The sequence below is a fragment of the Cetorhinus maximus genome, chromosome 6 (genome assembly GCF_964194155.1).
Source record: "Cetorhinus maximus chromosome 6, sCetMax3.hap1.1, whole genome shotgun sequence".
Classification (NCBI taxonomy): domain Eukaryota; kingdom Metazoa; phylum Chordata; class Chondrichthyes; order Lamniformes; family Cetorhinidae; genus Cetorhinus; species Cetorhinus maximus.
Window position 1 is genome coordinate 119,925,422 of NC_135884.1, and position 13,162 is coordinate 119,938,583.

At 39.1% G+C, this 13,162-nt stretch overlaps 1 protein-coding gene across 10 annotated transcripts in view; it reads right to left on the minus strand.

The window, feature by feature from the left end:
• tshz3b (teashirt zinc finger homeobox 3b) overlaps nucleotides 1-13,162 on the minus strand; it is a 107,922-nt gene that overhangs the window by 37,334 nt on the left and 57,426 nt on the right. For 6 of the 10 annotated variants that reach the window (XM_078544389.1, XM_078544390.1, XM_078544391.1 and 3 more), the window contains one exon: nucleotides 308-6,146. In XM_078544389.1, coding sequence (XP_078400515.1) covers nucleotides 2,935-6,146 — 3,212 coding nt within the window. In that variant the 3' untranslated portion in view covers nucleotides 308-2,934. Of the gene's footprint in view, nucleotides 1-307; nucleotides 6,147-12,029; nucleotides 12,114-13,162 lie in introns of those variants that run through there. The other 4 variants (XR_013576930.1, XR_013576931.1, XR_013576929.1 and 1 more) reach the window with 3 other exon arrangements.

Consider the following 13,162-nt stretch of genomic DNA (forward strand, 5'->3'; position numbering starts at 1 on the left):
TTCAATTGAGCCACAGGCATTCTGCTAATTGCTGCAACATTTTGTTTAGAACTGAAATGATGTGACTTTAAAGCTTTGAACATTCTATTCTTCTCTGTATGTTCAGCTATTTGACACTTACAAAGACCTGTGATATTTTTACTTACAACTATTAAGAAAAATAACAATATCATGAGGTGCTGCTTTCACTGGACAGTGTGTGGACAAACGCGCACGCACTCACACACAAAATGAATGGCATGACCCAATAATCACCACTCAGACTGGCTGTACTGTTTACTTAAACCGAGGGTATGGAATTCCTACGTTGGTTCTGTAACATGTATATTTCTTTTTATTGTATCCTGTTACATTCATACACTGTTTTTGTTGCAGTGGTCCAGAGTGCTTTCATACAATAATCGATTATGTTAACATATAAAATATTTTTCAGTAGAAAAGATGTTGACAGTGTAACAAAATTTAAATAAACAATTTTAAGGAAATTAAAAAGACAATGTTGACTTCACATGGAATTTGAATTGCAACTACTTTCTGAATTTAATACTCAGGTTAATTGCAGATACTGCGCCTGTTTTACATGTTTAAGAACATGGCTCAGCAGAATCCTAGAAATTGTGTAATTAAATTCTCAAATGTATAAAATAACCAGTATTCTCCTTCTAACATGTAGAGCACATATGCACAGTACATATATCCATTGTATCCAATCATGGAAAGCAGATGACAATTAGAAATCCATTTAAAGTCCAGCAAATACAAAATGGGATTGAATTTTTAATCCTTTCCCTGCTGAATAAGCAGGAGTTCCATATCGCTGGCCCAACGAATGCTGTGAATAGCACTGTAAGGGTTAAGGTGATTGTGAAAGCTGTCCAGTATATACAGTGTTTCTGTTAAAGGGGAAAAGGGGAAGAATCTCAGACAAATCTTGACGCTTCTTCAGCAAAACATATCACATACAAAAAAATGGGAAAATTGATAAAAGTAAACCCAATGTTTCAGTCAGCTTCATGGTTTCTCAACAAGTAACCACTCATTAGATGTTTTGTTAATATTACAGTCAAGCTTGCTGGGTAATGTGGATTTTAGATAATGCCCAATTTTCAAACATAATTCATGGCCCCCCTGTCATCTAGAGCTGGTCTGGTGCCTGCAAGAGAGACAGTTGGCTGGGACAGAAGTCAAGAGCATTGAAAGATCAATATGTACAGGACATAAAATATTACAAAAATTGAGATATCATGCACAAATGTTGGTAGTCTTGTTTGTTAGATACCAATCCTTTATTAAGTTATACTTTGGTTTACTATAGCCACTCTGTGGTTACAGATTTGGGGCTATGCTCCTTGGTAGTTGGTTTCTGCTAATTTCACCTCAGCAGATAGCTCTCTAAGCCATGGCATATTGATTTCTTGTTGTGAAGTGCACTGTTCAAGCTCCATTTAAGATTTTCATCTTGTATGTAGCCCTGAGCACATCATAGTGCCATAAATTAGGTAAATTGCACATTTATCACAAATGTTATTTTAAGATACTGTGTAAATGTGGCGGCTGGAAGATATACAATGTGTCTGAACAAGCCAGTGCTTGGGTGGGGTTACGGTTAGGTCTCAATGCGCACCTGTGAATTAAGGCCTTTCGAAAGGTGCTAACCCCTCAAGTATCTCTTTGTAAGTGCTGTGGTTATCTGACAAATAATACTTTAACCAAAACCCTTGCCTGACAGGACCATAAACCCACTCAAGCTCCAGCCAGGTTCAGTGTTAGTGCGCTCATTACCTGCAGCACCTTGTATGTAGACTATAGTGCGAAAGCAACACAAAATTATTGAAAAATGGTTTAATGTTGCAGTAGGAAAAAAAAAAGTTATATGAACAGCCATAATGGTGTTTCATTTCCAGCAACAAGACAGGGCACAGAGTGCGTTACAGTATCTGTGCTGTTTACATGTCTATTTTATACATATATTCTCGTATGATGTCAGCTGTCAGTTATTTCTGCAAATTAACTGAAAAATGGAGATGAACAGACTCACTCAGTGTGCTGGTAACCACGGGTTACCTTTTATATGCCAAAATATAAAGATGCAGTAGGGAATCATGGGAGAATAATTAGGCAGAACAAAACTTACCAATCAAAGGCATTCTACACATGATGATCATTAAAATAACAAGTGAGAGTGCTCATAAATAAGTAAAGGAGGTTACATCATGGAATGCCTTTTTACATTTGTAGCAGGATCTCATAGCATAAACCCTTTGAAAGAATTTTGTATATTACTGTTGAAGAAATACAGTACAAGTGTTTTTTTCTAATTTTATTAACCCTTTGAGCATTGACTATTCATTTTAGCTCTGTAAATAGTAGTTAATCTCCATTAAATAATACATCTGAAAATTATATTGTGCAAAATCATCTGCACAAATATCATGACAATGGAATTGAATAAAGACAGCTGCAGATCATTATTTTAATAATGGCTTTCAGTCAGTGATCTGAAAAATAAGAATGCTGCCAATTTGTTTTTGCAACTTAATGCAGAAGTGCTTCAGCAGTGCTCAGAGGGTTAAAGGTTAAAGGCTGAGAAATGCCAGCACACTTAATTCACATGAGAAAGTGCACCAGGTTCAGTATTAAATGCTTAACTAAATTGTCCATTACGCATGCAGCTTAATGCATCTGAGCGATACACAGCAACTAAATCCAATTTACACAAAATTCCAAACACTTACCATTTTTACCCTTGTAATCAACCAGTAACAACAGCTGATTACGTGCTTCCATTAAACACTGTACAGTTATATAAAAGAGTTCAGATCAGAGTGCTACTCTGCAGTAAATCAAGAACATGTGCCAAGAGTTGTTACAGTAGCTTTAAGGCTTCTTTCAGAGTTGTCCTCAAAGCAAACAGTTAGGTTACTAAAGTAAATGCTACTGTTTCTCCAGCTCTATAACATACAGAAGGTGGTCCTCTGGTGATTTGCCGTGAGTTTTACTGAGATGCAGTTTAACTGCATGTTTACTGGCAAAAGTCCGATTACAAAGTTTGCACTGGAACGTTGTCCCAGCCTCATCGTCTTGAGATGGCAACACCGATTTTTCGGAGGGCAGTTTTGCATGTGTTATCTGGCTGCTTATCTGTTCGCTAGAAAGTTTTGATAAGTCTCGTAACCTGAAGCCTAAATGTGATTCTAAGTGACTGATGTAGGTTGAAGGAGTTCTGATTTGTGATGCACAATCATTACAAAAAAACACTGGATGGCCAGAGTCCAGGTTTTTAAGAAATTTTGTTCCACCTGTCCTTCGAAGCTGGTACTTGACATTGGCTAACCAGTGGCTGATTGTTGTCATGGAGAGCCCTGTAAACCTTGAGATGTGCATTCTCTCCTGTGGGCTGAGGTCCGACATAATGAATTTTCCATCTGTGGTTTGTCGCAGGCTGGCTGCAAACTGGGCCTGCAGTATGAGCAAATGCTGTGGATTCCAGTTTGACTGCCGGCCTTTACGTTTTTGAGCTGGGGAAATCTCCTCTGGCTCCTCCATAGTGCTACCATCCACCTCAGATTTGTCTGAAATGCTTGTAGGTGTAGAAGATTTTGATGTGTGACTTCCTGTCAGGTTTTTCAGCATATCAGATATATCTGACAAGGCATTCTCGCGTAGCGGCGAGTTTGACATGAATGACACGACTGCAGATGTCTTTGCTGTTGTCACAGTGGATGAAGAAGATGTTGACGACGGGGATATGGATGACAAAAGCACTGAACCCAAAGAACCACTTTTGTCACTCTTGGCTTTCGTCAAATCAATGGGCTGGTCACTGCTGACATGATAGAAATAACGGTCTATGGGCTCTGTTTTTTTGGCCTGCAAAATTGGTGTGGCCACAGCAGCCTTTTCTGCCAAGCTGTTACTCATTTTGTAAAGCATGCTCATAGGGTCCAGGGTAGGCAGTGCAGGTTTAGCTGCTTTTCCTAAGTGAACATTCATAATGGACTGCAATGCACTTAATGGGTTTACAAAAGGTTGTTCGGGAGGGTGGTCCATAATAATAGCCGTGCTAGTGCACATACTATTTGTAGTGGGTTTTAAGGCCTCTGTACCATTCTCCAAATGATCCTTGGCTGGACTCTCTTTCGTGGTGTCTTTCTGGTTACTGGAAATATTTTCGTGGCTTTTAGCACTGGGATCTTTTGAAGCTTCACTTTTTTGTTGCTCTCCTGCTTCACTGCCGCATGGAGAAGGTGTTTCGTGCTTCAGTCGGGACAATTTATTTTCTGACTCTTTAGTCTTTTCTTCAGATTTGGTTACCTTCTCTGTGACTTTCTTCACTAGCTCTTCCATAGCATGGAAATTGTTTTTTGGTACAGGAGAATTCTGGCTACTAGGTGGCGAAACTAGTGGCTGGCTCTTTGGAGATGCCATAATATCAATGTTGCTTTGTGCTGACTTTAATTGTGTAGTCTTCCCTGATGAACCAAATGGTAACTTCATTATACTAGGAAGCTGGTAGGCTGCATGAATGCTAGGATAGCCACTCCAACTTGGAGTCCCATTCTGAGCTTTGTTAATAGCAGAGGTCACTGTGTTTTCTAAAGATTTAAGGATGTCTAGGCCTCCTTTAGGATTTTCTTCCAGATCTTCTTCTGTCAGGTACTGATACTTTGAGGAAATGTCATATTTTTCATCATCATCGCAGTTTTTCTCTTTTTCTTTGACTTTATCCTGATCGCTTTCAGTGTCTCTTTCAACTTCCCTTTTTACTTCAAGATTTAATTTCGGTGAGACACTGGCTGGGGTACTTAATGATGATGTGAAAGCACTTGCAGCTAGGGGAACGGACTGGACTTTATCTTCTAAGATGGCCGTCACCGGTGTTGGTGTTGGGGTCTGTGGTGCCTCTACAATCTGTTTCCCTTTCTTGATCGCAGAATTGGTCACTTTAACAAAATGTCCAGTTACCATCATATGTGCCGTGAGTTCCTGTAATGTATCATGAGAACTCCCACACTCCATACACTTGAGGATTTGAGACTTTCTCGCCTCAAACTGCCAGGCATAGCTGGCACCATTCTGGTGCCCATAGCGGTTATTTGGTGTAACATAAGGGTTTGAGGACTTCTGTAGTGCATCACTTGTGTCAGAAAGAGATGTTTTCGGTGTACCACCTGTGGAATCTGGAGAACTTGGCAGCTCAAGCTCAAGCAGAGCCCTTTTTCTGGTGGAAGGGAGGACCTTTGTGGAGATTGGTGCCACAGGTTCCTTCAGAGGCACTTTCTGATAGTGTTTTGTTTTGATCATGTGGACACTTAAGTCTTGAAGGGACTCAAATGAATGGCCACAGTACATACACTTTAGCACCTTTTGAGCATCCTCCTTTCCCTCCATCTCCAGTAAAGAGCGTTTACGAGGCTTGGACCATTTTTTAGGATTGTTATTGTCAGTTTCATTATTTTCATCTCTATAATGTCCAGTTTCATTCATGTGCACAGTCAGCTCCACCAAGGAGTCATAAGCAGCACTGCAGTCTTTACAGCGGAATTTGCTAGCCCCAGTAAATATGGAACCATAGAGCTTGCTGCTTTGCCTGTACAACTGTACTGTGCTGAAGAGACTTGGTTCCTGAATCATCTTGGTCTGAGAGACTTGCTGCAATGTCTTTGACATGGCAGACTGATGCCAGTCAAAGCTCCCACTTCCACAACTGCTACTGCTGCTGCTGCTGCTACTGCTGCTGCTGCCACCATTTGCTGCTGGCCCACTTGGCTGGTTCAGGCCCAAACTCAGAGATGACCAGTATGAATTTGATAGGATATTGTTGTATATTGCTTTCATTTGTTCCAAACTGTCCTGTACTCCCTCCTCGGGAAGACCGCTACCCTCCTTGCTTTCATCTTCGTTCTTTATAGAGTTGCTCTCAAAGTCAGCCAATCGATCACTGGTTTCACTAACGTGAGACGTGCTGTCCATCTCCTGGCCAGAAAACTCGGCAGCTGGAGAGTCCTGGTAGCTAGGCGATTCCTTGCTAAATTCCTGCTCATTGCACACATACTTTGAGGATGATTCTCCATCAGCTCCAGACTCATTTGCTTCAGCGTCTTCGTCCCCTAATACTGCTGCCTTCAATTCATCTGAAACGTAGGCTGCATTTAAAAAAAGGGAGAAGGAGAGAACAGTTTTAAGGTAATTGCTGCTAGTATGGATTGAAATTAAATATGGCAAAACATCATAACTGGTAACATCTGCTGCAAAGTTAGATAGTTAAAATATAGTGTTTCTTGGGTGCATAAAATCATCTCTTCAAACGTAATTTGCCACCTTATTCTTCTCAAGGGGCAACAGCTTGAAATTAAAACTAAATTTGAAATTAATGAAGCAAATTCTGGAGGTGGCATTCATTTCTAAAGTAATAAATTACATGTATCAACCTCAGAGACAGCAGTTCCTGTCTGTCAATTAATACGTCTTATGGCTCTTCTACCTCTAACGCAATTCCAAGCAGAGACAGTCGTAATTTAAATTATACAACCATTATAAATTTCTGCGTTTTAGTATTTAGTAAATTGAATATTTATTTTAAATGCTACCTTTAAAAACAGCTCGAAATATACAGATTGATTATCCAAATTTGGGCTCCAAATTTCAAAACCTTATGATGATTTAGAGGGCTGCATCCAGATTTGCCCTTCCATACTTCAAAAATTCTGCTATGGAAGAACAGATGGTTGAAAAATTCTGTACTGACTAATCACAGCTACATCCAGGTTTATGGAAGAATGTTACTTTCGACCCACTGACATTTAAGTGTGCATCATTTTAATCAGACTTTCACTCTGTCAAAACAGTGAAATGCATGCATGCCTGCAGATGTCAGAAATGGGTTTAGAAAAAAAGCTTTTGGAAAATATGACAATAACAAGATTGCCAAGTTTTGGTATAAGATTTGATGTTTTCATGCTGCAGTAATTTTCTTTGAATAAATTTATAAAATGCTACTGAAAACCCATGAGAGTACTGAGATATATGAAAATGTATGTTGTTTATATTACATAGTTTTCACACTCCCGTTTAGATTTTTCACCATTAGTGGTGTTAAAAAAAATGTATCAGCACTGAATGTAAAATTTACAGTTAAAGATCATCCTCATTGCATAATTAGTTCAATAAAGCTGCACTCAACTCGATGGAATTAAATAAATCCCTGCATTTTTCAAGCAAAATAGTGAGGTGGGGGGAGGGGGTGGGTGGGGAAGGAAGGGTTTTGATTTGAACAGTTGTTTGGAAGAGTCTGTATGTGCCAACAAAATGATGTCATCATCCAATTTAAACTAGCAGAAACAGCATGTGAGAAAACAGCGATTAATCACTGCAAATACTAGCATCATGCGTGAGCCAAGCAAAGAATCAGACACCTCCCCCAGAAATTGGAACAGTAACATTATTTTGCTGTTTTGCAATAATTTTTTCATAATGTTCCAACAGGCCAGACCTACAGTAATCATTTGGGGCATTGTTGAGAGAACTGTTTTCATGCATCATCAATGACCAATCCATAGAGCTGTACAAAGAATTAGGCTATCGTAAGATTCAAAAGCTAAAGACCACTTTCCCACATGATTACTGTTTACAACTGGGAGAAGAAATGATGATGAAAAAGTAGATGCAGATGTCTTTCATACTCTGGCCTGACCCAGAACAGGAACTGCAATGTGCAAAACGCATCAACGAGACAGTACAGCAAAAAAAAAACCTCAGAAGGCGCCCAGATCAGAAAACATATTTGAAAAAGTTAAGCAGAAATAAGAGTAAATTTAAATTTATAAATAAATACTAAATTTAATATTAAGAATAATTGAACTATTTAAACTGGCACTGAATTATTCATACTTCTGCTGCCTAGACCATGGAAGTGCCATCTGTGAACTACCCAGGGCAGTAACATTCTAACTTTCCAATGGGAGATTCCCTGTATTGACACACTCCTGGGACCTACTGCAAATACTGACAGTGATGGGACCACTGAAAATATTGGACACATTTCTAGGACGTCATGCAAATACTGATACACTCAGGAGGACCCCTGAAAATGTTAATACCTCTGAAAATATTGCCACACTTTTGTGACCCCCTTCAAATATTGACAAACCCCTGGAGAATCCCTGCGTGTCCTGGCAAACTCCCTTACAAATACTGTACATCCAAGAGCCTCTGCAAATACTGACACACTCCTATGGCCTGCTGAAAATAGTCATATACCTTGTGAAAATGTCATATTCCCAGAGACCTTGTGCAAATACTATCAGTGAAACCCTCCCATCCTCACTTCTAGCAAATCGTATTAGCAAAGCAAAGTGCCACAATCCAAGCAAAAAATGTTTATTAGTATATACAAGAGACACGGTAAAATGTAAGCAACAAAGGCAGAAGTATATATAATGCAGAATTCTTATCATACTGTACTCTAGTTATGTACTGTGTCCCAGGCAAACAAAAATCTGATGACTTTTGGATCTCCTGGAGTCTGCAGAGCTTAGTTTGAAAACATATGATTTGATGCTGAATGATGTGCTTTGAGTTATACTGGTATCCAAGAATTTGCTGGATTATGTTGGCGATCAGGAAGGGATTTCACAGAATCCTATATTTTTGAAAATTTCCTGTAGGTTATTCATTTCCACAAAGGAGATTCAATGTGTGTGGTAAAGCTCATCCACCTGTTGTGATCTGCTCTATGGCAGGTTCTCGCTCAAGCCTCACATGAGATTCTTGAGGCACTAGGGAAAAGTAGCTGAGGTATGTTCCAGTTTCCTTCCTCACTGTTTTAATTTATGGAGTAGCTTCTTCTAGGTGGGCTGCAACCAAGGCTGAAAAACTCCACCGTTTGCTTATGATGGGGGTTAAGGGGGTCACCCGGCCTCATCAGATTCAAGTAGCCCTTCTGTATGACAATCCAGGATTCGGGCCCTTTGGTCTCCGCTCACCTGGACAATCAAGATTGAGACCCAAACCTTCTGACACAAAGCGACTGGTCCAGACAGATACAAGTACCCACTGGATATTAACCAGTGTTTAGCGACCATATTCTAGTCTCCACTTGCTGGGGTGGTCTGGAATGGGCCTCAAACACTGCACTAATTCAGAGGCAGAAATGCTACCATTAAGCCAAAGGTTCACTCTGGGGTTCAGTCTATGGTTGGGCAAATTGGACATTGTTTATATTCCAACGGACCAAATTTCCTTATTATTCCCACCTTCTTACAGCAAATACTCTACTGTTATACTAAAATAGGAATTATGACTACAAAAATGATTGCATATCAGGACTTGTTGACAGACAAGTCACTTCATTTGCTATTTTAAAAATTTATATTTTCTTCTTTTCCTCTGATGATGATCCTCACCATAAAGCCTCCTTCAGCCAGGGCAGGATGATCAAGGCTGTGCACTTAATGGCAATCAATGTTTTCAACTGAGTCGAACAGGAGAGGGTGCCCGATTGTGATCTGTCATCAGGAGGCACAATTCAAACTGAGTGAACTGGTTCATGCCACGTTTACTCATCAGCACCCCCAACCCCAGAAAAATGAAATGTCTTTACATCATCCAGTACGTCACACGGAGGATACCAAAAGGGCCAATGAAGGCCAGCAAATTTAAATACCTCAGAGCTCACAAGTTCAACTTTATATCCTTAAGGTTGGGAGTGACGTTCTCCTATTGTCAAAATACCTGTTCCATCCAACTGCTTATGTTGCAAAGACACAATTTTTCAATTCTTCACGTCTGGGAACAAATCCTTTCAAAAGAGAAGGGATGAAGGGTTCTTCTCCCTGACAGCTATGAAGGATCCTGCTTTCCATCCACAGCAAAGTAGATAAAGTTGCAAATAACAAAGGCCATAAAAGCAGACTGTGTGGGACCAGGAAATTGAGATGCTTTATTGGTGTTTTAGGGCAGGTGTTCTATCCTAAAATCAGGATTATGTTTATTTTTAGAAATAGTTTTAAAATGTTGACACTAATTAATTAGAGTACCCAAAGAGCTTGTACGTCATAACATTGGAGGCAATCCGTGCCCACTTATGTTGAATATGATGTTCCTCCTAAGCATGCATCAGGTGTGGAGCATTGTATTCTGTTGTAACAGAAAATGTTAACATGGCCACCTTCATCTATCCTCAGTTTTTTTTTTAAAAAGCACTGTATGACCACAGCTATCCAAAGAATTGTATATTTGCCATTTTAGTTTATTAAAATTATACAGTGCCCAAGGGGAGGATGTCCCATAACCCCTTGCTGGGCTTTGGCCCTAAACTTTTCATAACAGATGAATTTTGAAGGCTGGGTGAATACATCAATTTTATTGCCTAATAAATTACTGCACACTTCAAATTTCGCTGCCATTTGTCTTCTTCTTTAGAATTATGAATGAAACATATGTAATTAATAATTGCACCATCACAGGGGGTTTGTAAAAGCTTTATGAATTCTGATTTTCCAAAAGATAAGCGGTGATATATTACTTTTTGTGCGACACTTGTGATAATGCAGAGCGTTCAGTATGAGGCCAAAGTAGTCAAGTGGCTCTGAGCAGGCACTACTGCAAAACCTCTCAGGATTTTTGGAAAAAATATCTGAAAGTAAACAGCCTGAAAATACAGACTTCAGTTCCCAGAAAGCTACATATAAAAGCTTACTAACTGTAGGACATGTAGCCAACAAGACAATAAACAACACTGAGACATAAATATATTGTAGGCTTTGGTAGATGCTTTAGTTGTGGTGAGGGCCTTTTAATGCAGAGCAATCTGGCAAACACTAAAGACATGACTGTGGCCTTGTAATGGATTTCAGCAGAGCCCAGACATGGTGTCACTTATACACAAAATGTAATCCTTTGATTACTGAGTGACCGCTTCCCTGTTCAAATAACTGTAAATTTATTTGCCTTATCATGCAAAACACGGAAGAAATAATCTCCATATATTTTTATGCTGGAAAATAAACTACGAAATGTAAGGAATAAGTGAATTTTTCAGAAATTCCGATGGTACCTTAAAAGAAAGTTAACCTTTATTTTCAATAAATTGTGTAACAAATGCTATTGAGCTCTTTAATAGGTTAAACACTTCTTTAGAAATATTCACAACCCTTGTGAAAAATAAATCTTCCTATCCTTGGAATGCTCCTTTCCCATTGTGGCAGTAAGTTGTTTCTTTTCTAAAAATCATATGTTAATCTCCTTGGAACATTATTCACAAAGTCCTCCCTTTCTACAGTATACCGAATACCCAGACTTAGTAGGAGCAAGGTTTAGTTGTTTGGTATATATCAGCATGAAGTAATTCACTGATTTCAAGGAACAAAACAGAGTGACTCGACTTCCACTAATGGTTTAAATCATTTTGTTGAATCAAGCATGGAATCAAATATTTTACTCAGTAGAATTCTGCTTTTCACGATTGACAAACTAATCACTAGGTTGCTAGGATACAGAAATTCTGAATACCATTGTCATGGTTAAAAATTAGTATGATTATTGAGTTAGCATATTTTTACATAACCCATAACATTTTCTTCCTAAGTGTGGAAAATAAAACTACAGACCATATCTAATGATAGAAACTACAGCCTAATTTGTTTTTCTGTTTCCTTCTAAAAACTAACTTTCATAAAATAAACTGAATGATGTTACTGACATGCCTTAAAGGCTTTAACTCATAACTCACAGGGTTTTGATAATGAAACAGGATTGTCACTAAAGACCTCATGGTGGAGGAATCTCTGTTCCTTTCCTAGTGCTGTCTAGTGAAAGGAGGAAGAGAACGGCTGCCATTCCAGCTATAAGTTCATTTTACAGGTAACATTGTGGTTTCAAGCTATAGCATCACAATTTTGTCCTGAGGTTGACTGAGGTTGTGGCAAGTTTGCACAATTTAAACCTGGTGGGGTAAAAAGTGATTTGAGCTTGACGCATCTGACTATAGTAGTTAAGCTTCTAAGCGCAAGTCTATGCCTGTGCCTCACCTTTTCATGCCAGGTTTAAATTAGGTAAGTCTTCCACCACCTCAGTCCAGTCGAAGACAAGTTGAAGCGTCTGTTTACTTGCTTTAATAGCACCTGACGTCAAATAAAAATTCCCAAATTATTTTGCAAAGTCCAATGATATAATGAAATAGACTCTACTTAATATGTAACTACCTCTATAATGCGATCAAAAGCTGCATAAAATCTTTCTTGTCTACTCATGGTATAATTATTATTGGTGATTAAATTGGCTTGGCACAAAATTCCAATTTAACATGAATCCGGTGGAGCCTGATTTCACATCAATTCTTGGTGCCTTACATTCTTATTAAGATCAACTTTTAGCTCTAGCGCTTTTCTGAATTTTGTCTAGCAATTTTCACCCCAGCCCCATTCCGGATTGCACTGACTTATTGTTGGAATATAATTCCACAGTTGCTGTGGGTACCCTCCAGTATCTTGCCAAAGTGGCAACCTTTCATGCACGGACCTTGCAGAAAGTTTTGGCAGGCTCCTGGACTGCAGGGAGTGTGATTCTACTACCCTCACCCGAGGCCAACATGCAGACAGTTTTCCACCACAGATGCCTGGATAGCGGGAGTGGGAACCCAAACCTTGGTTTCACTCTTACTGGTTAGTGCACTGGAGCTAATTCTTCCATACTGAATGCTGAGATCACCTAACTCAGCACACACTGGAAATCAAACCTGGGATCGTCATAATCTGCCAGGCTTAGCTAACTCATTGAACATGTGTTGTAGCTCCTACTGTTGAGTGAAATTTATTTATTTTCCGCTTATCCTTTGGTGATCTTATTGGTGGTCCACTTCATAACCTATAAAAAAATATAGACTTCACAATGCCTACAGTTCAAATTACACACACTGTTCTGTTCTAGAGAGCTCTTGGCTGCTAAATATTTTCAACCTTCTTTCAAAGTGCAGGAAAGAGAAATAGACTTTATCTGCTACTGAAATGATTTATTTTAAAGCAGCATGCCTTAGAGCACAGGTTACTGTGTTTCTAGGTAAAGGAGTACATGCAGGAACAAAATGTCATAATTGCATCGTCACAGATTATTTTGGGGGTTTACAAATGCATTTTTAGAATATTTTAAGCTGACGAAATGCAAA